At 48.8% G+C, this 26906-nt stretch overlaps 1 protein-coding gene across 1 annotated transcript in view; it reads right to left on the bottom strand.

Moving 5' to 3' along the window:
- The window catches only part of SHROOM2 (shroom family member 2), a 131245-nt gene that overhangs the window by 50273 nt on the left and 54066 nt on the right, over positions 1–26906 (bottom strand). Inside the window, exons 2-3 of the mRNA XM_082865241.1 lie at positions 21066–21217; positions 6331–6462 (exon numbers count right to left, since the gene is read on the bottom strand). Of these exons, the coding sequence (XP_082721367.1) occupies positions 6331–6462; positions 21066–21217 (284 nt within the window). The remainder of the gene's footprint in view (positions 1–6330; positions 6463–21065; positions 21218–26906) is intronic.

Here is a 26906-nt window from a genome sequence, read left to right as displayed (position 1 = left end):
TAAAGCTCTCAATAATGAAACTATTTCTCCAGGCGTGTTAAGTGCTTTCATTAAGTCATACGAGGGAGGCAATAACCGTTCCACGCCATGTCTGCAGAGGACAGACCAGGTACCCTTCGCAGAAACGGAGAATGTTCTTCTCCATCCTCCCACCAGTATTCCTGAGGGGATTTTTCCAGGAGATTCTAAGTCCAAGCAAATATAAACAAAGCTAAGCACTTCTTCCACAGGGCGTATGTGTTTCTTTAATCAAGAAACCACCAAACGGGCTTAATGAAATATAAGGCCCGCTTTTTACTTAAGTTTTACCACACGGAGGAGAATCTGATTTTTCAAAAACACCCTGGACTCCAACTATTATAATCTCTTACGGCTTGAAATAGGTAATACTGTATTTAAGACCTATTTCCTTCACAGCAGACCAGTATTTACTAACAGCCGAAAACTCATTTTGAAATAGTTATGTTAGCTCCACACACACACACACAGACACACACAGTCATGCATACCACAAATATGCACACACGCAGAGATACACACACATACCCAGATACATACACACACACAGGTACACACACACACTCACATGTGCACTGGTGTACATACCCCACAGCCACACTACTGCTGTTACCATCATCCTTCTAACAGACCAGTGAAGACACTGGCCACTAGCCTCAGGTGACTGGACGCTCCACGTGGCCAGGAGGAACGTCTCCAAGCCAACACACCCATGGTGCTCTCCCATGCGTGCCTTGCATTAGCCCTTCTGACCCCAAAATGTGGGCTCCAGAGAAGCCAGGTTGAGCAGCGCCCCCCCCCACCCCACTTCCACCAGCTCACCATTCTAACATCCTCTGTCTCACAGTTACCAAGAAACCACCAGGCCTGGCACATGGGCTGTGAAGCCCCCTGGTCTCCCCTGTACCTCCACACAGCAACCTGGGGTTTGGGGAGAGAGTGCTGGTGTTTAACAGAATTTCCTGGGGGAGCTTTGGCCAAAACACCTGCCCAGCAATAAGTAACGTGGTGGCTGTGGACACGTGGGGGACGCGGACAGCCATCCCACTCGGCTGGCCCAAAGGGATTCAGCCAGAAAGCGAAGCCTCCAGGCTCCTGATTTATCAGCTGGACAACATAAATGAGGAAGCGCACTTGCCTGTCGTTTCTCTTGGCGTTTTATTTTTTGTTTTCAGGCATTATACACCTGCCTGCTCAGTGAAAAAATTAAGAGTCCTACCAGTAACGGTGTGTCCACGGCCTTTTCTCATCAGAAAAAGAACATCATTCTCAGGTCAAGAAAGATGCTATTTAAAACACAAGCCAAAATCTATGGGACACAGCAAAAGCAGTCCTAAGAGGGACGTTTAGAGCAACACAAGCTTACCTCAGGAAACAAACAAGCAGCTCGAACAACCTAACCTTATACCTACAGGAACTAGAAAAAGAACAAACAAAGTCCAAAGTTAGCAGAAGAAAAGAAATCATGAAGATTGGGGCAGAAATAAATGAAATACAGACTAAAAAGCCATTAACAAAGATCAATAAAACTAAAAGCCGATTCTTCGAAAAGGTAAACAAAACCGATAAATCTTTAGCCAGGCGCGTCAAGAAAAAAAGAGGGCCCCAAATCAATAAAACCAGAAATGAAAACAGTTATAACTGATACCACAGAAACACAACCGAGAAGAAATGGACAAATTTCTAGGAAAGTACAATCTCCCAAGACCGAACCAGAAAGTAGAAAATATGAAGAAACCAATTACCAGTAATGAAACTCAATCTAAAAAAATAACTAAACAACTCCCAACAAACAAAAGTCCAGGACCAGATGGCTTCACCTGGTGAACTAATGCCTTTCCTTCTCCAACTTTCCTAAAAATTGCAAAGGAAGGAATGCTCTGAACTCATTCTACAGGGCCAGCATCACCCTGATACAAAAACCAGACAGAGATATCACAGAAAAATAAAATTACAGGTCAGTACCACTGATGCACATAGATGAAAAGTCCTCAACAAAATAATAGCAAACTGAATCCAAAATATATACTAAAAGGATCATACACCATGATCAAGTGGAATTTATCCCAGGGATGCAAGGATGGTTCCACACCTACAAATCAACCCACGTGAGACACCACATTAACGAACTGAAGGATGAAAACCATATGATCAGCTCAAGAGATGCAGAGAAAGGTTCTGGCAAAATTCAGCACCCATTATGATAACAACTCTCAACACAGTGGGTATAGAGGGGACGTACCTCAACATAATAGAGGCCATCTATGACAAACCCACAGCCAACATCATACTCAACGGTGAAAAGCTGAAAGCATTTCCTCTAAGATCAGGAACAAGCCAAAGATGCCCACTCTCACCGCTCTTATTCAACATGCTTTTGGAAGTCTTAGCCACAGCAATCAAAGTAAAAGCAATGAAAGGAATCCAAACTGGAAAGGAAGAAGTCAAACTGCTGTCACTGCTTGCAGATGACGTGACACTGTACAGCAAGTCCCCTACCTACGAACCTTCAGGTTGAGAACTTTCAAAGACAGCAACACGCATTCGCCTGTCCAATCACATAAGTTAGTTCATGTGTCTGGCGCATTGTCACGTGCGTGCATCTCTACCAGTGGCTGTGCTTCTGTGTACTGTACAGTACTGTGTAGAGTACAGTAGTACAGTATCTTTATTTCAAGCGAGATCTGCAAGAGGATGATTTCATTGAACTCCTTGCTGTGTAACACGAGGAGCTTACTAATGGAGACCTGACAGAACTGGAGGCCCAGAGAAAGCACAGAGGAACAAGAGGGAGAAGTAGCTGAAGAACCAAGGAGATTCACGATGCAGGAAACGGCAGGGGATTTTCTTTATCTGAGGAGGCACTGTTAGTTTTCGAGGCACAGGACCCAAACTTAGAACGGTACACAAAGGCTGCAGCAGCCGTTCAGAATGCAATCCAGTGCTAACGTGTCATCTATGACGAGAAGAAAAGTGCTACTACCGGGCTTCCCCGGTGGCGCAGTGGTTGAGAGTCCACCTGCCGATGTGGGGGACGCGGGTTCGTGCCCCGGCCCGGGAGGATCCCACGTGCCACGGAGCGGCTGGGCCCGTGAGCCACGGCCGCTGAGCCTGCGCGTCCGGAGCCTGTGCTCCGCAACAGGAGAGGCCACGGCAGTGAGAGACCTGCATACCGCAAAAAAAAAAAAAAAAAAAAAAAAAGTGCTACTACCCAGACATCACTGGATCGTTTTTTCAAGAGGGTAGACAGAATTGAATCCAGCAAGGAACCAGAACCTGTGCCAGCAACGTGAGGAGTGAGTGAAACTGCAGCTCCCCCTCCGTCTCCTACTGCTGACGATCCTTCAGCCCTACATCTCCCACCTCCTCTCCCTCCCCCAGTCAGTAACTCTTCTGGCCTGGTCACTCGATGCCAGCCCCTGGATGCCAGCTACTGTACTGGACTGCTGTACTTTTCAAGGTACTGTATTATAAGATTAAAAATGTTTTATTTTTTGTGTTTGTTTTTTTATGCATTGTTTGTGTGAAAAGTATTATAAAACTCTTACTGTACAGTACTATATAGCCGACTGTGTTAGTTGGGTATGTAGGCTAACTTTGTTGGACTTAACGAACAAACTGGACTTACAAACGTGCTCTCAGAACAGAACTCGTTCGTATGTAGGGGACTTCCTGTACATAGATAACCCTAAAGACGCCACCAAAAAACTATTAGAGCTCATCAGTGAATTTGGTCAAGTTGTAGGATACAAAATCAATACAAAAAAACGTGCTGCATACTAACAATGAACTATCTGACAGAGAAACTAAGGAAACAATCCCATTTACCACTGTATCAAAAAGAACTAAATACCTAGGAATAAATCTAACCAAGGAGGTAAAAGACCTATACTCAGAAAACTGTAAGACGCTGATGAAGGAAACTGAAGATGACATACACAGATGGAAATATATACCGTGTTCATGGACTGGAAGAATACTGTTAAAATGACCATACTACCCAAGGCAATCTACAGATTCAATGCAATCCCTATCAAAATACCAAGGGCATTTTTCACAGAACAAGAATAAATAATTTTAATATTTGCATGGAAACATGAAAGACCCTGAAGAGCCAAAACAATCTTGAGAAAGAAGAACAGAGCTGGAGGTATCACAATCCCTGACTTCAGACTACACCACAAAGCTACAGTCATCAAACAATATGGTACTGGCACAACAACAGACACATACAACAATGAAACAGAATAGAGAGCCCAGAAGTAAACCCACACACATATAGTCAATTAATCCATGACAAAGGAGGCAAGAATATACAGTGGAGAAAAGACAGCCTCTTCAGTAAGTGGTGCTGGGAAAACTGGACAGCTACATGTAAAAGAATGAATTAGAACACTCCCTAACACCATACACAAAAATAAACTCCAAATGGATTAAAGACCTAAATGTAAGGCCAGACACCATGAAACTCCCAGAGGAAAACATAGGCAGAACACTCTCTGATATAAACTGTAGCAATATTTTTTTGGATCTGTCTCCTAAGACAAAAGAAAGAAAAGCAAAAATACACAAATGGGACCTAATTAAAAGTAAAGGCTTTTTTTTTTTTTTTTTTTTTTTTTTTTGCGGTACACGGGCCTCTCACTGCTGTGGCCTCTCCCGTTGAGGAGCACAGGCGCCGGACGTGCAGGCTCAGCAGCCATGGCTCACGGGCCCAGCCACTCCACAGCATGTGGGATCTTCCCGAACCGGGGCACAAACCCGTGTCCCCTGCATCGGCAGGTGGACTCTCAACCACTGCGCCACCAGGGAAGCCCTAAAGGCTTTTTTCAAAAAATAATTAATTAATTAATTATGGCTGTGTTGGGTCTTTATTGCTGCACGCAGGCTTTCTCTAGTTGCGGTGAGCAGGGGCTACTCTTCATTGCGGTACACGGGCTTCTTATTGGGGTGGCTTCTCTTGTTGTGGAGCACGGGCTCTAGGCACGTGGGCTTCAGCAGTTGTGGCTTGCGGGCTCTAGAGCGTAGGCTCAGCAGCTGTGGCACACAGGCTTAGTTGCTCCACTGCATGGGGGATCTTCCCGGACCAAGGCTCGAACCCATGTCCCCTGCATTGGCAGGCGGATTCTTAACCACTGCGCCACCAGGGAAATCCCGAAAATTAAAGGCCTTTTTTTTTTTCAGAGGAAAGGAAACCATTGACAAAATGAAAAGACAACCTACTGAATGGGAGAAGATATTTGCAAATGATATGACCAATGAGGGGTTAATATGCAAAATATATAAACAGCCCATCCAACTCAATATCTAAAAAAACAAACCTGATTTAAAAATGTGCAGAAGACCTGAACAGACATTTTTCCAAAGGAGACATATAGATGGCACATGGAAAGTGCTCAACATCACTAATCAGAGAAATGCAAATCAGAACCACAATGAGGTATCACCTCACAGCTGCCAGAATGGCCGTCATCAAAAAGACAACAAATAACAACTGCTGGTGAGGACGTAGAGAAAAAGGAACACTTGTTCACTATTGGCGGGAATGTAAACTGGTGCAGCCACTGTGGAAAACGGTATGGAGGTTCCTCAAAAAACTAAAAATAGGACTACTCTATGATCTAGCAATTCCACTCCTGGGTATATACCCAAAGAAAATGAGAACACTGATTTGAAAAGATACATGCACCCCAATGTTCACAGCAGCATTATTTACAAGGTGAAGATTGGTATATCTTACACACACACACACACACACACACACACACACACACACACAATGGAATACTGCTCAGCCATAAAAAAGAATGAAATTTTGCCATTTGCATCAACATGGATGGGCCTAGAGGGGTATTACGCTTAATGAACTAAGTCAGACAGAGAAAGACAAATACTGTATGATATCAGTTATATGTGGAACCTAAAAAAATAAACGAATATAACAGAACAGAAGCAGACTCACAGACGCAGAGAACAAATCAGTGGTTCCCAGTGGGGAGAGGGAAGGGCGACGGGGCAAGATAGGGGTAGGGGAGGAAGGGGTATAAGCTATAAACTAAATAAGCTGCAAGGACACATTGTACAGCACAGAGAACGGAGCCAATACTTTATGATACCTTTAAATGGAGTATAAGCTATAGAAATTTTGCATCACTATGTTGTACACCGGAAATGAATAATATCGTAAATTAACTGTACCTCAACAAAAACTAAAATACAGTGAGAAATGCACAATTACGACAAGGCAGGGAAGTCATGAGTGTGGCAGAAAGTGAAACCAGCTTCCCATCCCGGCGGGAAAGGCGTGCCTACCTGGCGTGGTGCTGGCCTGGCCACAAGGGGCAGGAGCTGGCAGAGGGGAATGGAGATGCCGATGTCTCGGGGTGGCTGTCGGAGAACTTGGTGACGTGCCAGGAGTGTGGCCTCCAGCTCAGCTCAGTCCTCCTGAAAAAGGATGCAGATGGCTCAGGGACTTCACACCAAGGACAACTTCAGGCGAAGAAAGGAGTGGGAGGCAGAAACGATTCCTGGGTGATTTACTGCATCGCTGTCAGGTGCTTCCCACTGCATCTGGGCACCAACGCTCTTTGTACAGGTTCGTTACCGGAGAACATCCCTGGGCGAGAATCACAGGCCCCAGAATGTGAACCAGCCCTTAGGCTTCCAAATTTATTCTAAGTAAGTACATGAATCTTGCCCGCGACCCCCGCTGCCCCACCCCCAAGACACAGCAGCATCTTCTGTCTGTCCGGTGTCAGTGCAACTTTGCACAGGCCCTTAGCCTGTTTGAGGAGAAGGCACTGGGCTGCAGAAAAGCTTGAGCTGGGTCCCGTGGAGTTTTGACTGCATTTTTTTATTCACTCACTTCACTAAGTGAACACAGCTATCCTGCAGTTAACGGGGACTGGTGGACATGTATTCCTCTGAGCCTCCCAGAGCGTCCGAAGTCATCTAAGGGTTCCTGTCATGGGAATCACCACGCCCTAAGACCAACAGGCTCCAGTCCATTCCTGCCAGGGCTTCTGAACGTGGCAGGAGCCTTCCCTGCCCGCCTCCACCGCCCCCACCATCCGTGGGTGGCTTGTTAGGTTTCTGACCACACCTGCCCAGGTGTGAAACAGCATGTCCAGTTGGACATCCCTGCAGCCGACGTAGGAACATCACAGGGCCTCCCGGGTAAAGCTGCTGCAGGAGCACATGGCCCATGCTCGCCCCTCCTCCTCCCGCAATTTTTTTTTTTTTTTTTTTTTTTTGCTGTACGCGGGCCTCTCACTGCTATGGCCTCTCCCATTGCGGAGCACAGGCTCCGGACGCACAGGCTCAGCGGCCATGGCTCACAGGCCCAGCCGCCCCGCGGCATGTGGGATCCTCCCGGACCGGGGCACGAACCCGTGTCCCCTGCATCGGCAGATGGACTCTCAACCACTGCGCCAGCAGGGAAGCCCCCTCCTGCAATTTAAGACGGATCTAGCCTCACCAGGGACACTTTGTACAGCCCAATCGAGATCGGAGAAAGGGTTCAACTGAGCCTCTAAGTACCTGATGGGGATCAAACATTCTTCCAACAGGCAAAAACATTAAAGAATATTATGCAACAACGAATATTAAAGAAAACCCAGAAAGCATTTATAACATAAACCTTCTGATGACTCAGAAACGAGGAAAAATACACGGGTGGCAAAATGTGGAATGTGTTGACTTTTTGATAGTTTCCCACGAGCTAAAGCATAAAACAGATGAAGTCATCACACCACAGAAGTAAAGGGATTGTAAAACCAAAACTGTACCTCATAAAGTTTCTCAAAATCCTCGTAAGGAAGGTTCTGGCCACGTGAATTTCATTTTCAGATGGCTTTTCCTGTGCTATAATATCCGTAACGTCTGTCATCTTCCTTTACAGGTAATTAATGAAGGGAACAAACTAGACAAACTGCAGGCAAAGGAAAAAGAGGCTTGGAAAAGAAAACGCCTTACACTTTGTGGTAACATATTTCAACTCTGTAATTGGAATGAGTGGGGAACCAGCTGGTTTACTGGGGCAGAAGTCGTGCTCTTTGAGAAGACTAAATGTTTCTCCTCTTATTTTAAAGGATAATACAGGCAGACCTTGGAGATGTTTCGAGTTGGGTTCCAGACCACCACAATAAAGTGAACATTGTAATAAAGCTAGTCACGTGAACTTTTTGGTTTCCCAGTGCATATAAAAGCTATGTTTACACTATACTATAGTCCACCAAGTGTGCAACAGCATCATGCCTACAAAAGCACAATGTACATACGTTAATTTTAAAAGACTTTATTGCTGAAAAACACTATTATCTGAGCCCTAGTAATAATATTAGTAACATCAAAGATCACTGATCACCGTAACGAATATGACAGTGGAAAAGTCTGAAATACTGTGAGGATTACCAAACTGTGAGACACAAAGTAAGCCAGTGCTGTTGCAAAAATGCTGCCAACAGACTTGCTTGCCACAGGGTTGCTACAACCTTCCATTTGTAAAACAAACAAACAGAAAACACGCAGTATCTGAAGCACAACACAGCAAGGTATGTCTGTACACAGATACATGCCTCTACTTCGAGGAGACACAGTCAACAGTTACGGTACTAATTGCAGCTGTAAAGAAAAAAAAGGAAAACACAGTGAAAAGGGTGATACCTAGAAGCTCTAAGTGAGGAATCATGGCTCCTGGGGAGACTGAAATTTTCCTACGTATGTGGCTCTCGTCAGGTCCTCAGACTTTCCTCGAGCACAGTGAACGTATCTGGGAATCGAGGAAGGTTCAGGCAGTTTCTGTCAGCCCCTCTGATGTTTAAAACTGGATTCTGCTGATGAAAGGAGGACATGTGGCTGATGAAAGGAGGACATGTGGCTGATGAAAGGAGGACATGTGGCTGAGGGCTGGTCTCTCCATCACAAGCCCGTGACCACGCTGGGCAGGAAAGCTCTGGGGACCGAACGCTCTGGCGCCACCTAGCGTTCCCAGATGGAACAGAAATGGCAGGGGCCGATTTAAGGCGCTCGTTTCAACAGACGATGGTGTTTCTTCCCACACAAGATACGCACTCCAGGTGGCTTTAAACCACCCGGGTCCCTGGAAGTCTGGGGCCGTGAGGGGTGCACAGGCCACAGGCTGTGCCAAAACAGGTGGGCAAGGTGCCCCGATGTGAGGGCCTCGGAGAACTCGGACCACGTGGTACCTAGTGGTACCTGGTTAGGGGTTAACCGCCCTGCCCCCTCAGGGGGCCACGCGTGTCGGAAGGAAAGGCACACACAGCAGGTATGCAGCGAACCACACCCGAACCTTCCTGTCCTGGCGGGCGGGACGTCTGTTATGTCTGCTACAGCTGGACCAGCTCCCCCGCAACAGACATCAAACAGGAACAGAAGGGAGAGTTGTGAAGGGAACGCCCCCTCCGCAGGCCACGCAGTCAGACACAAGCCAGCTCGGCTGGGGAGACCAGCAAGGACGCCCCTTCCGGGAGGAAGAAGGACGGCACGGCTCAGCCCAGAGACATCCAAGGCCATGCTTCTGTGCTAGGCAGTGTGGTCAGCGATGCCAGGGAGGAAACAGCCGTGACCCGGCCGGGGTGCGGGTGCTGACCCCTCCTGTGCGTGCAGCTGCACAATCCTGCCAGCTCCGGAAACGCAACAGGGCTGCGTCCAAGTCACGCCCACGGGAGACTAACAGCCACTACCATGGTCACCCCAGTGTACAGGGAAGAAAGCCTTTTCATTCACATGGCCACTGCTGCTCGGAAAGCTTCAAGAATAGGCATATTGTAGAAAACATGGAACATTTAAAAACTGAAATGCGACTAAGACAATAAAGGAGGATAACCCGTCATCTGAAGATGAACGGTGGGTAACATCTCTGCATTTCCTTCCCCGTTTCAGACGGCTGAGAGCATCGTGCAGACTTGGCGGGGCCCTTTCTCTCTGCAGCCCGCCTGGTTTGGTGAGCATTGACTCTCCAGGCCACTGTCACTTTTCCAAAATGTCATTTTTAATATGGCATAATATTCCTTCCACATGAATACTGAAAAGCAATGCTGCTGACTATTAACACCGGGTTTTCTGGCTTCCAAATCAAATTATTCGCCCTAATGAGGGTTCTCTGAAACCTTTCCCAAAAGGTGCACACCAAAATTAATCTAAATTTACTTCAATTTCTAAAACTAATTTTTTATGCTAGGTAGTCTTTTTTTTTTTTTTTTGAAAGGAAGGGGTTTAGATCTCAAATATAAAAAATGCTAGGATACCAGTGAAAGTTAAGAATGGATCTAGATACAGAAAATTCATTTTTAAAAAGAAATTATTAAAATAAGGGCTTCAATGAAATGTTTCTCATTCAGAGAAAGAGCAGAAGTCCCTAAAAAAAAAAAAAAAAATCACGTGAACGCCGCATTATTTTCCTAACATTTCCAAGTGCAGCCAAGAGGCGCTGCCTCAGAAAATAAACGCACTCCGCATGTGGTCCCCACGAGCGCGGGGGGGGGGGGGGGGGGGGGGGGGGGCTGACAGTACCAGGCCGGCAGGCTGGGAAGCCAACGGGAAGGGCCTGGCGGGACACTGTGAGGGGGCACCACAGGGTGTGTTGGCTGCAGGCGACATCCTCGGGGGAAAATGAAACCAACAGTGATGCTTGGGGCACCTTAGAAGCAAGCGCCAAGGGGGGCGGCAGTGGGGAGGGACTTCCAGATAAAGGGAAGGCTGGAAGTTCCTCAAATGCTTCCCAGTGAGTCCTGCGGGTGATGGGGGTGAGTTCCGGGCAAGGAGCCCCCAGAAGCTTAGGGAGGGAGGGTGTGCAGAGGCCCCGACGGACAGGCCCACAGAGGGTACAGGCCCTCGAGATACTGGGCTGGAGGAGGGCGACAACTGCAAACAGCCTTTTTATTCTTTAAAAGTGAAATACACACATAAAAAGCACCACCCTACAGACACAAAATGAAGCCTGCCCTGAGCTGCTGCTTCCTTCCTGCGCCGGTCAATCCTCTAGAGGACACATGCTGACCGGCCTCTCCCTCTCCTGAGCTGTCTTTACCTTCTACCACACCAGCTCCCTGCAACTCAGCTCTGGCAGCTCCTGGCCTCACCCCACCGCCCTCAGCTGCTCCCAACTGCCACGGAGCGAAGCCCGGGCCAGGCGGCACTGGCATCGCTGGGACGGCTGTGTTTGCACAAGGCCTCAAGGTCATTCCGAGGCGAGCTCAGGTCTGAGACTCGCCGCTCTAGCCCCGAGATACCCTTCCTCCCTTCCCCCATCCGCTCTGCCAGCCTCTTTAGGAGGTCCCAGCATCACTGACTTAGGTCCACGTCTGTGTCTCAAAGCTGGCTCAGCCTTCAAAGGACAGCCTGACTGCTGAGCTCTGCTCCAGCCCTCCCTCCTTCTGCCAGAGCCACCACTTGTTAGAGCTTTTCCTGTCCATGCCCATCCGCCCCCTCAGCTGCCAGCGCCCCGAGGGCAGGACCTATGGGTACGACTTCAGCCGCCTGGCTGGAGCGCTTCCAACATACATTACGTGAATGAATAAAAACAGAGGTCAGACCACTCTGTGAATGGCGGAGTTGTTTTCCCGGGCACTGATCTGACAACACGATGCTGTGGGTGGTGACATCACACTTGATAAACCGGGATAAGAGTCCAGGAGCTCCTGCCTTTATACACGAGGCGAAAGAGGTAAAGAGGAAAATTCCCAAATGACCTAAATAGCTGAAACTGATACAAGACATCAAAGCTGCATTTTAAACCAATGCCAGGGCCGTGTAGCAGCATTCACACGGGATAAAAGCATCAGGGTTCCGCCCCACGAGGCTGGGGCGCCCCTTATCTGTCTCCCAGCAAGGGCAAGTGCACGCCTGTCTCGGCCTCTGGCGTTCCCCGGGTGCATGAGCAGGAAAGACCACGTAGAAATGTCACACAATGAACGCAGGCAGAACTGGAGCAGCCCCAAATGGCCTGGCTATTTTTCCATCAACTTTTGCAAAGGGGGGTGAAGGGGACTGTCTCACCCAGCACTACCCGTACTAAAAACGCTTTGTCCAAACCACCCGAGGTCACGGTGCATGTCCCCAGTTTTCAGAAAGGCACCGATGCAGCTTCTTGGCTACATTTAAACAGAATGGATTTTTCGGTAAAGACACCCCAGACACTCAAATGTGCAACCATTAACATAACTAAGTACGAGTAGCCCTAAGGATTAGCAACAGAGCAACAGAGTCTCATACGTCAGGGTACAGAAACAAAAGTACGTGAAACGTTCTCTGCCTGCCTTAATATATTAGAAACGACCAGCGCTTCCAAACTAAATTATATCAACATCACTCGCACGCCTTCTAACGAAAACCAAAATCCTAACTGTTTACCACTCTCTACGTGGCTTAGAATCTGAAACATCTCACCTGGAGATTCAGCTGATTAAGCTGGTTAAGCCACACGCTGAATCTGCATCTGAGGAGAAGCAACCTTTCCCCAAATACAACAGTCCTGCTCTGTGTGGCTTCTTCCCCCCGATTTTATTTCATAAAAACAGGAATGGCAAACAGCCCAAAGGAGTCGGCGTCTGTCCAGGATAAACCTCTGGGTCTACTCTGTTTTAAGAAGAAAATAAGCACAGGAACAAAGAGGAACAAATCCCGCAAATGCTCAAAACAGACACTTTCCCCCTGAAATGTGAACGATCCACCTCAGACCACCCTCCAAAGGCAACACCCACCAGCATCCCCAGTAAGACAGACACCCTCTGTGGGAACACACAGTTTCTGCCCCAGGAAGAGCTCTTGGGGGTGGGGGAGAGGGGGGAGAAAGGAGAGGAAGGGGGAGGAGGGAAAAGCAGGAGGGATACAACCTGCTGACGTCCTATCCATCCCTCTCCTCTTGCTGCTTCAGGAACACCTGCACTCATCAATGTTGGGGCCACGCGCAGAGCCACCAGCCCTAGGACAGCTCCAAGGAGCCAGCAGCAGAGGGGAGCCCGGCACGACACTGGCTTGGTGTAGAACTCACTGCAGCTCAGTGACGTCCAGAAACCCACGCACGGGGCAAGAAACTTGCTCCTAGCAGGCGTGGGTGCCGCCACTAGACCAGACACCTCCTTTCTTCAGATGTGTCGCCACGCCACCCCATGTGGCCGTCCCTTACGGCCTCCTGCAGCGAACCTCCATCCTTGGGTGTTGATCTCCTCCCGAAGGCAAGCTTGGCGGGCGTAAGCAGAGTCACGGAAGGGTTTAAGGCCTCCGGCAAAGAGGCAGGAAACATACGTCAACCCTATGCATAACGTGGCCCTGGCATAAAAACTGCTCGCAGCAGCGGACTGCTCAAGAGGGCCACGAACGACGAAGTGGCAGGCGAAGTTCTCTGTAGACGAGACTCAGATTACCACATACATTTGGAAGGAAGACCGAGAGAGTCATTACAAGCTATACAATAGAATTCACGGCCTGACAGTTAAGAGACGTGTTCCCTACGGTGTTTGAAATTCCATGTACGTTTTAGGAGCTGAACGTATGGTACCAACTTCCCTGTGAACGGAGGATAGTGGAGTATCCCGGTGCTGTGCACACAGAGCTTTTAGTGAGCATTTTACGGCATCGGACGGCAACAGCCTTAACCCAGCACCGGGCGAGAAGCGTCCCCTACTTCAGCACGTCTCCCACAGCAAGGGGCTTACCGACGCCTGCGTTAATCAGGAAAAGGCCTCGAGTGACCCAGTTTCGGGTCTTAACCTTTTCCAAGCACATTTGCTTAAGCCAGTGGTATGAGCACTGCGGCCACCCAGCAAACTAGCCCGTGGCCCTCAGGGAAATACCAGCGCCGAGATCCATCCCACACCTGCCCATCAGGATCTCCAGGGAGGGGCCGACACGGGGGAAGAAAGTGCAGGCGACAAGTACACAGAGAAACAGACACAGAAGAAGAGGTTACCACATCCTCCCACACTTTCCCGCAAGCAGCACTTCCTTGGCCGAACAAAGAGGGAAGGACAGGGTGCCCGGGAGGCACGGCCAGGCTGCCCCAGGCTGGTGCCCAGTTCCGCTGACTCCCGGGCAGACGCCAGGATACCACCTGGACATATCAAAGGAGAACATGCGTGCACCCGGTGGGGCTTCCTGTTACCCTGCTTTGTTTCCAGCCGACACAGCTCTGGGAGGGAAGCGCTGGCTCTCAGCTGTCTGGGAAAGAAACGTGGCTGGGGAGAGACAGTGATCTGGGTCCTTGTCTCCCAAGGCATCACGCTCGCCCAGTCCCGGCTTCTAAACGATGACAAGATACGCGGTGCCCCTGCCCCGTGAAACCGGACGCCACCGCCTCGTGAAGTCAGCCCGCCACCACCCTCGCCTGGCCGCCGGGTGCCCTGCTCGCCGCACAGGCTGAAGCAAGACACGCACACCCAGCAGCTGTCACCAGCGGGAGGGCGTCAGGATGTGATGCACGATGCCCACTTTGTTCATAAAACCACGGGTATGTGTTTTACACCGAGGCGCGTACACGCCTCTTCCCAGAACCTCCGAGAAAAACCAAGCCTGCACTGGCCACTCTCACCCTCAGGACCCTAAGCTGTTTTCAATCTTCATCAGAGAAGCCACGCTTTCTTAAGGTGCCTGGGCTGGGCAGGTAGTTGAGGGTTCAGGCAGCTCATTTATCATTTGGTGATCCGCAGGTAGGGCAACATTTGATATTGATGTGCTGGTGGCTCAGTCTATGAATTAACTACAGAGTGCCTTCATAAGCTAAACACTTTTTTTTTTTTTAAAGAGTACGTGATCCAGGACTTCCCTGGTGGCGCAGTGGTTAAGAATCCACCTGCCAACGCAGGGGACACGGGTTCGAGCCCTGGTCCGGGAAGATCCCACGTGCCGTGGAGCAACTAAGCCTGTGCGCCACAACTACTGAGCCTGCACTCTGGAGCCCGCGAGCCACAGCTACTGAGCCCACGCGTCACAACTACTGAAGCCCGCGCGCCTAGAGCCCATGCTCCGCAGCAAGAGAAGCCATCACAATGAGAAGCCCGCGCACCGCAACGAAGAGTAGCCCCAGCTCGCCGCAACTAGAGAAAACCCACGCGCAGCAACGAAGACCCAACGCAGCCAAAAGTAAATAAATAAATAAATTTTTATATATAGATATAAAAAGAGTACATGATCCCTTTTGGAGCTCCACATATAACACTAGTTAGAAAATGCTAACTAATCTCTGAGATACAAGTCAGATTAGTGGTTGCCTAGGGATAAAGAAACACGAGAATGGTGAGATTTAGATAGAGAAGAAAACGTCACCGATTTAAGAGAAATCATGTTAAAAGCACTCCCTGGTGCCTTTGTAATAAGGTAAATGGTAAGTTAGTATGGAGTTGTTTTCTTTTTTTTTGCGGTACGCGGGCCTCTCACCGCCGTGGCCTCTCCCATCGCGGAGCACAGGCTCCGGACGCGCAGGCTCAGCGGCCATGGCTCACGGGCCCAGCCGCTCCGCGGCACGTGGGATCTTCCCGGACCGGGGCACGAACCCGTGTCCCCTGCATCGGCAGGCGGACTCTCAACCACTGCGCCACCAGGAAAGCCCCATATGGAGTTTTAAAACTCCTTATTATGTGCATCTTCAGTACTTACAACCGTAATTCACCATGTGCCAGATGACATCAACAGATCCCAGTATTGACTAATTAACCATTTTGTAGAATTTTATTCACATTTCTAGGCAAAACCACCGTTTCAGACTTTTCTAATAGGCAAAAGTAATACCCACACACAGTATTAAAATTTAATCCAAAATTACCTTTAAAAAATTTAAAAACACCTAAGTTTGTTTTTAAAAGTGTGTTTGAAAAGAAAAAAACATTTGGACAAACTGCTTGGTTTGGTTTTATATTGGGTTGTATGTGTTAGACTATTAAGCGCTATCTAAACTAGATAGTCATCCTGCACACCCCTCACTTAAAGGGAAACCGGGTATGCGGATTACAAAAGCGGGATTCTACACCAGGGCCCCCATCAACCCTTCACAGCCAAAGTTTGACCGGTCTCCCCACAAGTCTGTTGGATACGCAGTCAGCTCCACGGCCAACGGGCCGGGCCCCCAGGCCTTCTCTCTCCTTCTACCCCCAGTTCTCATGGTGTGTACTCCGAACAGAACTCACATCATCCGGTTTTTAGATCCTTAACTATGTTCCTCGAATTCAAAAAAAAAAAAAAAAAGCTTCTGAACACATGGAATGATGCCCAACCTCGGTCATAATGACAGAAATGCCCATTTAAACGGTAAAAGCATCGGTCACCTATCGCATCCACAAAGCCAACAAAAACAGACTTCACGATGCACGGTGCTTTCTGCCTCCAAACCTCCCACGCTAGGAACGGATCAGGACAGCCTACACGCACACGTATGGGGTCTCGGGTTCAAAAGCATCACACCGCAGCACTGTCTGCTGTACCGGAAGCACCGTAAATGTCCACACACAGAGGCCCTGCTAGACACACAGCAGAGGATCCAGACCATGGAGCCGCACGGGGTCAGGAGAAATCTCGACTCAGAGCACTCACCCTGGACCAACCCCCATTTTCACGTGTAACACATAAGGAGGCACCTGTTTCTAAAAGGAAACCTAAGAGATTAGTACTGACACGGCCACCCTCCGGAGCGGCAAAATGGGAAGATGAGAGGGCTTGGGAGAAAGGCTGATGTATCCCACCCAGTTCCCGTTCCAAAGTGAATGTTGTCCCACGCCCACGGGTTACTCTGAGTACTCATAAATGCGGAATAAAAAGTCACGCTTGGAGTAACTGTAGCCGGCATTCCAACACCCACCCCTTAGGGTGATCCTGCCTGTCTTGATCACAGAGCAATAAACAGAGCCTCCTGGGGGCACCGCCCAGAACAGAGCACAGCTGACCGCTTCCTGGGGACCAAACCTCCTGCGGAGTCCTGTGGACACATCACACGGAACCCCAAAGGCCTCTCCTCTTTAAAAGTGCAACGAGGGCTTCCCTGGTGGCGCAGTGGTCGGGAGTCCGCCTGCCGATGCAGGGGACACGGGTTCGTGCCCCGGTTCGGGAGGATCCCACATGCCGCGGAGCGGCTGGGCCCGTGAGCCATGGCCGCTGAGCCTGCGCGTCCGGAGCCTGTGCTCCGCAGCGGGAGAGGCCACAACAGTGAGAGGCCCGCGTACCGCAAAAAAAAAAAAAAAAAAAAAAAGTGCAACAAGCTCGCCAATTTTTTTTTTCAAGCTCGCCATTTTTATCATCAGAGAAGTAATACACTTAGACTGTGCACTTAATGGATAAAATGGTAAGTTTTGTTATGTGTATTTTACCAAAATTAAAACTTTTTTTCATGGGGCCGATACAGTTCTATAACTGCTTGTATGTGTTCCACTCAACTGGACTTTGAGGGGCATCTTTCCATGTCACGAAATACTGACACCATTTTTTTCCATAAATTTATTTTATTTATTTATTTTTGGCTGTGTTGGGTCTTCGTCGCTGCACACGGGCTTTCTCAGTCCCCTCTGCGGTGCGCAGGCTTCTCATTGCAGTGGCCTCTCCCATTGCAAAGCACGGGCTCTAGGCGTGCAGGCTTCAGTAATCATGACTTGCGGGCTCTAGCATGCAGGCTCAGTAGCTGTGGTGCGTGGGCTTAGTTGCTCCGCGCGGCATGTGGGATTCTTCCCGGACCAGGTCTCGAACCCGTGTCCCTTGCATTGGCAGGCGGATTCTTAACCACTGTGCCACCAGGGAAGCCCACTGACACCATTTTTTAATTTTGTAGTAGCACTTGTATTCTTTTTAAAAACTTTTATTGACGTATAGATTTATAACGTGTTCATTTCTGCTGTACAGCAGAGACTCAGTTATACACACACATATGTATTTTTTTCATATTCTATTCCATTACAGTCTGTCACAGGATGCTGACTAGAGTTCCCTGTGCTCTACAGTAGGACCTTGTTGTTTACCCATTCTACATGTAATAGCTTGCATCTGCTAATCCCAACCTCCCAATGCATCCCTCCCTCCACCCCCACCCGCCTTTGGCAACCCCCAGTCTGTGCTCTGTGTCTGGGAGTCTGTTTCTGTTTCGTAGATAAGTTCATTTGGCTCACACCATTTATAATGGCAGCACTCTGCAGTATGGATGGTCCCTAATTCACTTCAGTCATTTCCTTTTGCTGAATATCTAGGATCCAAGAAATGAAATTCTGAGTCCAAAATAGGCCTTTTGACACATGTTGCCAAACCGCTTACCAGAAAGTCTCATCAGCATTCCATCAAATAAGCACTTGTTTCCCCACATCTCAGCACCAACGGGCATTGCTATTCCATTAGATCTCGGCCAGCTGGAGAATCAAAACCTGGTTTGTAAGTAAACTTGTCGATCCCTAGTTAAACGTCTTTTTAAACAGTTGTTTCCTATGTGCATTTCTCATGTTAGAAACTGCCTATGAGCGTCTTCATCCAACTTCCTACTGGGGTGCAAATTCCCTTCTTTACAGCTGTTGTTACTACACCAACTTTATTACACACCTGCTTTTTCTTTTTTTGGACCCTAGAATGAGATCTGACATAGACCAACATTTCATTTTTACCTTGTGAGATGCAACCGGTGAAAATATTCATGCATCCTGATTCCGTCCCCCAGGATGTGTCACTGGCTCGGTTTTATTCGCTGCTGCCTCCCCTGGGCTGGCCGACGTCACACTGACAGGTTTTACTGAATGAGCACCTCAGTGTCAGCATCCCCATGAGGCCCTCCAATGATGCCCGTCCCGGTGCAGTTCAAATCAATTCGATTCAGTAAGTCCAAGCCCTTCATTTGCCCTTGTGCACCGGGCACTGCAATAAGGAGCTGCAAACTGGCGAGACGGTTTGCTCACCGCGTCAACTAAGCCAGTGTTTTCCCAGTGGGGGGAGATGGACAGTAAGCCAACAAGCCGTCTGTGTGTTCCGGGGGCTCGGGCAGCCCCGCAAAGGAGACGTTTCAGGTGGTGGTTTATAACCGCTCTCTCCCCTGTGTGGGTCAGTGTCCCTCACCATCACCAGCGCTCCACCAAGTCTGACGGAATCCTGTGAGGACTTCACACGTCCTGCCTTAGGAGGCTTAATAAGGTGACCTCAAAGAAATTACACACCATGATGGTACCCGTCCTGTCCCCTGCTCCCCCAGAAGTCTCCAAAATGGCCATTCTGAGACTTCAGTTTTCTGATTTACAAGGAGGACAGCCTATTCCCCTGAGAAATGAGGCTGCTACATTAATGTGGGAAAGGATGAAATTTCTTCCTTCTTCGTTTCTGAACCTCCTCCTTGGATGCTATTTTGGTCCCCCCAAAATAAATACATAAAACGTCCACAGGGATATGTCTTCAAGTCTGTACTAAAAACTGAAGGCCTTGAGTCAATTTACTTTTTAAAATATACAGCCAGGCTTCCCTGGTGGCGCAGTGGTTAAGAATCCGCCTGCCAATGCAGGGGACACGGGTTCGAGCCCTGGTCCGGGAAGATCCCACATGCCGCGGAGCAACTAAGCCTGTGCGCCACAGGTACTGAGCCTGCGCTCTAGAGCCCGCAAGCCGCAACTGCTGAAGCCTGTGTGCCACAACTACTGAAGCCTGTGCGCCTAGGGTCTGTGCTCTGCAGCAAGAGAAGCCACCACAGCGAGAATCACATGCACTGCAACGAAGAGTAGCCCCTCTCGCCGCAACTAGAGAAAGCCCGCGCACAGCAACAAAGACCCAATGCAACCAAAAATAAACAATAAATAAATAAATTTTTAAAAAGTAAAATAAAATTTACAGCCAACCTTGGAAAGACTGCACTAATTCTGCTAAAAGGGGCACGTCAACACTTTACTATGAATTAGCCAACTGTAGAACACAAGGTCGAGAATTATTTCTATCTGAAACCAGTCACCAGAATTCCCTGGCGGTCCGGGGGTTGAGACTCAGCACTTCCACTTCAGGGGGCACAGGTTCGATTCCTGGTCCCTGGTTGGGGAACTAAGATTCCCACAAGCTGTGCAGCGTGGCCAAAAAAAAAAGTCACACAACACCTCCATGCTGCCCCGTAGTACCGTTCTAGTGTCTGTGTGTGAAAGCATCCCGTGCCCAACTTCACTTTCCGACCCCTTCAAATCACCCCAACTCCTATCCACAATCTCCTTTCTCGGAATATGCACTTGCTCCCCTCAGACCTCAGCACAGCACTGGAAACACCTGCTAGCTGACCTGTAAGTCTATATGCATCCCATTTTAGCATAAAACCCCAAAACCTGGTAGGCTGCCACCTCGTGTAAAACACAGGCAATGACATTTCATCATCTGCAGCATAAGCAGTTTCCTCACTGCCAGAAAACCACCTACATGTTGCCAAGAATAAAAGATTTAACTATTCAAAATCACTTACATCAAAATTAACAGTCAACAGTAATAAAAGAAGAAATCTTTTAGGAACCTACTGTAGAGCACAGGGAACTCTACTTGATACTTTGTAGGGACTTCCCTGGTCCAGTGGGCAAGACTGCACGCTCCCAATGCAGGGGGCCTGTGTTCGATCTCTGGCTGGGGAACTAGATCCTGAATGCACGCCACAACTACAAGTCCACATGCCGCAACTAAAGATGCCACGTGCTGCAATGAAGATGCTGAGTGCCACAACTAAGACCCAGCGCAGCCAAGATCAATAACTATTGGAAAAACAACAACAACAACAACTTTGTAATGACCTACATGGGAATAGAATCTAAAAAAGAGTGGACATCTGTATATGTACAGCTGATTCATTTTGCTGTATAGCAGAAACTAACACAACACTGTAAATCAACTATACTCCAATAAAAATTAATTTTAAAAAAAGAATGTTTAAAATTTTTGATGTTGGATTCATCCTTGGCCAAGAGATAGATTCTTAAGTATACATGCATGTACACACACACATGTGCGTAACTTAAGTCCAAATCACGATTGCCACAGTGACACGGCACGGCCAATAGACTCCAGGTTTCACTGTCCTGCTCATCTCTGTTTGTAAACAAGGCACAAGGCCCAGGTCTTACCTTTTCACCACCAGCTTCAGGGTCTTATGCGACCCCTTCACCAGGCAAATCGCTTCCTGTCTAAACCCCGACAGACTGATGTCGTTGATGCCAACGATCTCATCTCCGGCCAACAACTTGTCCACTGCCGCGGCTTTGCTTCCTTCTTCGATCTGCAACACAGAAGTGTACCCTGTGAGCCTCTTGAACAAGCAAACAAGTCCCCAGGACTCGGCCAGGAAGACAACATGCCCGTGACACACGCCACCCACAGGTTTTCTCAGACTGGCTTCAGGACAACCCAGGGGTGAAGGGATCCACCTGGGCCCTGATTCCCAGCGGGAGACCAGGGACGCATCCCTCACCCGGTCTGCCTCTGCAAGGTGTACCATTCACGGAGGGGCGGGAAAGCGCACGAGCTCTCAGAAACACACCAGAAACAGCAGAGCCAGAAATACCGATTCACTTTCTGGATCTCCTTCCTCCAAAAAATCATGATGGATTTTTTAAAAAATTATTATTTACTAGTTATTTCTCATAGATTAATCCCGCACCTAGTTATTTCCGTCACAGCTGTATTTAGATATAATTCAGACAGCACACAACTCACCCATATAAAGATAAATGAGTGGCTTCTTAGTATATTCACAGAGCTGTCCAGCCACCACCACCACCCATTTTAGAACGGTTTCCTAACCCCAGAAGAAACCTCGTCCGTGCCTGTCAGCGGTCACTTCCCGACGCTTCCAGCCCCTGGCAACCATGCGTCTGCTCTCTGCGTCTAGGGTTTGCCTATCCTGGATATTTCATATAAACAAAATCCTACAATAGGTGGCCTTCTGTGTCTGGCTTCCTTCACTCAGGTTTTCAAGGTGCACCATGTCGTAGCCTGCGTCACAGCTTCATTCGTTCTTATGGCTGCAGGACGCTCCACTGTATGGACCGACCACATCTTATTTATCTGTTCATCGGTGATGGGTATTGAAGCTGCTTTTCCTCTTTGGCTACTAATGCTGCCGTGAGCACTGGTGTACAAGTTCGTGCTTGCGCGTGCGTCTTCACTTCCCTTGGGTGTACGCCTAGGAGTGGAACGGCAGGGTCGCACGGTAGCTACGGCGAACCTTGTGAGGACCCGCCAGACTGCCTTCTGAAGCAGCTGCACCACTTTACGTTCTGCATCCGAGGGCCCCAGTTTCTCCACATCCTTGCTGACGCTTAGTACCTGATTCCTTTCATTACAGTCCTAGATTACTACACCACGCTGGGTACGTAAAATACTCCCTACGCAGTGTTAAACACGCGTGTATGAATGTGTATTGACTGACTCCTTAAAAGCGTTTTATGATTTTTATCCTGAGGAATCTTCATCTTTAAATCCTCACCCTCGTCTTCCCTATACAGTAATAATCCAACTCAGCATCAAACAATCCATCGATTAACCAACCTGCTTCTGTACTAGGGCTTGGCAAACTGGGGCCCATGCGTCAAATCCAGCCAACTGCTTTTTTTTTTTTTTTTTTTGGTAAATAAAATTTTACTGGAATACAACCAGAGCTATCTGTTTATACACCGCTACAGGAGAGAACAGCAGAGTCTGACCCACAAAGCCAAAAATATTTACTACTTGGCTTGTTGTTAAAAAAAAGTTGCCAACCCCCCGTTTCACACCGAAAAGCCATTATGTTTACGAACTGCTAGGAAAACTAGTGAAAAAGATGAATGCTTCTAGGCACAGAGGTGTACGGGTTAGGAAGTTCGCTGCTCTGTTTGCCAGGACTAACCTAAAAGTCCGTTCCGAACCTCACAAAGCACTAAAGCCGTAAACGTTTCTCCTCCGGTAGTTACAGAGCTGGAAACGAGGCAACTTACAGGCTCAGCTCTGAAACCACGTGGTACTTTCCTAAAGTCTCCGCCGGATCCCAAGGACAGCTGAACTTTTCCTAGGTTAATAAAGCAATTATTCATCGCAAGTCCACGGCATAAACAAAATGAGCACTCCTAACTAAACTATGAAGCGAACCATTCGGTTAACAACCGGTTTCAACGTCTAGACAACTTTTATCCCGACATGATAACAGATCGTAAGTAAGTTTCCACCCCACCAAGATTACACACTCAGCCACTCGTGGCCAAGGTGAAGGTTACGTGGTGGGGAGTTTCCGTTTTGGCACGCCCTGGGTGGGAGGCCAAAGGGCCGTCCAGGCGGAGGGTCGGTGGGCGGCTGCCTGAGGGGAGGGCAGGGTACCCGGGGAGAGGTGGCCTGCTCACGGGGTGACCAGCAGCGGAAGGAATTTAAAAACTGGAGGGACGGGGATGGAGGCCTCCTACACAGAAAACAGACCCACCAAGAGCTGAGGACAGAACCCTGGGGCCCCAACACGGAGAAACCTGGAAGAAGATGGGTGGGTGAAGGTGCAGGAAGTGAACAAAGAGGGGGTGAGAGTCACAAAAGCCCAAACAAGCAAACACGCGCAGAGCTGGCGAGAAGCGAGGGTAGCACGTGTACGTGCGTCCCTCTCCTTGCGATGATGCCTCTCTGAATTTCAGCTTCAAAAGAAAACTCTTCAGGCAAGACAACTATGACCAAGGAACTTGCAAGGGCCTTAGGACAGCTTTCCAAGGCAGGATGTCCTGGAGGCAACCCGTGTGACTCAGCCATGACCTGGTGGGTTTTTCAGTCTCGTTCCCACAAACCCCTGGATGCACAAGTTCTGCGAGACTGTCTCCAAGCGCTGGCATCGAAGTGTGATGACATCGTGTTGCTTCCCCTCATCCGCAAAGACTTCCCAAGCTCCTCCTGCACCAGTGAAGACCGCACTCCGAAGTGTCCACCTGCGCCGTCCCGACCACACTCTACCTGCATTCCCAGCAAAGACGGCGCTGGGCTTGGGCGACACAGAAGCTGGGGAATTCTCCCCGCCTGGCTTCCTCGCCAAGACAAACTGTCTGTTTGACGTTTATTGTGCTCATGGAGAAAACAGTTGTAAAAGAAGACGTTTTGAAAACCTCCAGTCTGTACTCTTGACCCCATCAAACTTCTCCCATTAGGAAGAATTAATTAGGCTTGAACTTGGTAGAGAGAAAACCTGAAGTTGGCTCTAGTCTCACAGGATACTTACTGACTCTGCCTGCCAGCACTGTACAGTGTATCACACATTACAGACACTCAGGATCGTTCTGTCACCGTCCCCTGCCTTATAGTCAAGAGAGCGCTTGGCATTGCCACTAGCAGAGGGAACTGCCTGACATCTACAGCACTCGGGAGCCACAAACAGGGCAGTCCTGTCCCAGAGCCACCAGGCGAAGTTCTCAGTGCCGCTCGCTGTAGCTCAGAAGAAAAGTCCCTTTACAAAAAGACAGGCACACGAGAACAAATGACTCCACACCCATGATGCCTGTCCGTGTGCCACGGGCAGAATCAACGTCCCACGTTCACATGCCAGGTCAAATATTCTGGTCTGAGTGTTCACTGGCATTGGAAAACTCCTGTGTAGGGCCTCAATTAAGACTCAAGTGTCCCCAAATGTGCAGATTTCCTTGCTGTTCTTATGGAAACACTTTTTCTGGAAACAGCAGCGGGGGAAAAAAACAGTCAATGGAAGTCTCGCTGGAACAAAGTTTTTGTATTTCATCCAACGGATGTTAGTTACAGCTGATCAAGGATGACATCCACGGAGGCCGGAGAACCTTGATTCTCCTGGGAGCCGGGACTCCCGTGGGAAGGAACCACATCAGGGCAGCAGGGGCGCGAGGGGCCGGGCTCGCTTGGCCTCGGGGCTGGAGATGAAAGACTTCACGAAGAGAGAGGCCCACGAAGGGCAACTTGAAAGGGGTGGCATGGATGGGGGCGGACATTCCACAGGGGGGTCTGCATGTGAAGATGGGGCAGAGGCAGGAAGCCGGGCCGGTCTGAGGAATGTCAGCCTGGCCCAGCGCAGAGCTCTGGCTGGGGAGCGTTTGAAGATAAGGGCAGAAAGAGGAAGATGAGGAACTTGACCTTGGGTCGGAATCTGGCATGATATCCTGGAGGCAGTGGGGGCCCCCGAAGGCCAGCACGGAAGCAGGGGAGCGACCTTCTTATTCCAGCAAATGCGTCTGGTAGCTTCATCCTGGAGGCTGACGCGAAAAGAATTTCTTCTGCCCGAGAACAGAAGGCGGCGGGTTCTGTCTTTGTACTGGACAGAAACAAGGGCTCAAACCAACACAGGGCAGAGAACACTAATGTAAGCAAGCGCCCCAGACACTGGGAAGGAAGGTCTAAGGACAGAAGCGATGCTGGACGTCAAGGGCCACAGGAAAGGGGTCGGCCGGGGGAGCTCAGACGTTGAGCGGGACTGATGTGGAAAATCGCGACACCCAGAGATCAAAACCAAAGGAGGAAGAATGTGTTAAGTCCAGTATCATATTTCAAAGGCTACGAATCACACCCGTGATTAATCAGTTATGACTATCTCAAAGAAAGCTTTGCTGTCTGGAGAACAAGCCATGAGAAAGCAGTGCCTTTTGTGAGCCAGGACAACCACTGACGTCACCTCCTTAGTCTGCTTCATTTAACTATTTTAACTCATTCTCCTTGAGCTCCCTTGTTTCAGAAAAGAGAGCTGACTCATCCAGGAAAAGTATCAAATTGTGAACTAATCGGAGAGTGCATCTCTGGTAACCGAGAAGCCCATCGAAAACCAAAAACCTCTCAAGTGTTAAGACGTGAACATACCATCAGTCACTGGTCCCTGTCTCCCTTCTTGTACATCCCGAGGAGTGTTTTTGTCGACTATTTGGGGAATTCAAGCTTCGCCGTAGCTCTGGAAACATGCTTAAGAAGGAAATCCCACCTCACCCCATTTCTGGAGTATAAACGCTTTCTGAAGAGGTGAAATTGTTCGTTGGTTATTTTTTGGTCCAACCAGGGAAGGATGGGATAATGAATTCAGCTTAACATTCCATGGGGGGTAGTTTTTCTTAACCTGACAACACAAAACATACTCAATGGCAATTTGGAGACGCAGTCACGCACGTAATAGGTCTTGAACAGGATACCCGGAGAAAAACATGGTCCAAAAGGATATGTGCACTGCGGTATTCACTGCAGCACTGTTTACAATAGCCAAGACACGGAAGCAACCTAAACGTCCATCAACAGAGGAAAGGATAAAGAAGATGTGGTGTGTGTGTGTGTGTGTGTGTGTGTGTGTGTGTGTACACACACACACACACACACAATGGAATATTACTCAGCCATTAAAAAGAATGAAATAATGCCATTTGCAGCAACACGGATGGACCTACAGATTGTCATACTGAGTGACACAAGTCAGACAGACAAAGAGAAATACCGTATGATATCGCTTATATGTGGAAAATTTAAAAAATGCTACAAAAGGCAGAAACAGACTCATAGACTTAGAGAACGAACTTATGGTTACCAAGGGGGGGTGGGGGGAGGGATAGTTAGGGAGTTTGGGACTGACAGATACACGCTGCTATATTTAAAATGGATAACCAACAAGCACCTACTGTGTAGCACAGGGAACTCAGCTCAATATCCTGTAACAACCTGAGAAAAGAATTTAGAAAAGAATAGATACCTGTATACCGTATAACTGAATCACGCTGTTGTACATCTGAAACGAATGCAACATTGTTAATCAACTATACTCTGATATAAAATAAGAAGTTAGGGCTTCCCTAGTGGCGCAGTGGTTGAGAGTCCGCCTGCCGATGCAGGGGACACGGGTTCGTGCCCCGGTCCGGGAAGATCCCACATGCCGCGGAGCGGCTGGGCCTGTGAGCCATGGCCACCGAGCCTGCGCGTCCGGAGCCTGTGCTCCGCGACGGGAGAGGCCACAGCGGTGAGAGGCCCGC

The sequence above is a fragment of the Leucopleurus acutus genome (assembly GCF_964270905.1).
Source record: "Leucopleurus acutus genome assembly, chromosome: X".
In the NCBI taxonomy this organism is placed as follows: domain Eukaryota; kingdom Metazoa; phylum Chordata; class Mammalia; order Artiodactyla; family Delphinidae; genus Leucopleurus; species Leucopleurus acutus.
Note: the sequence above shows the minus strand (reverse complement) of the source record. Positions and strands in the feature narration are given on the sequence as shown.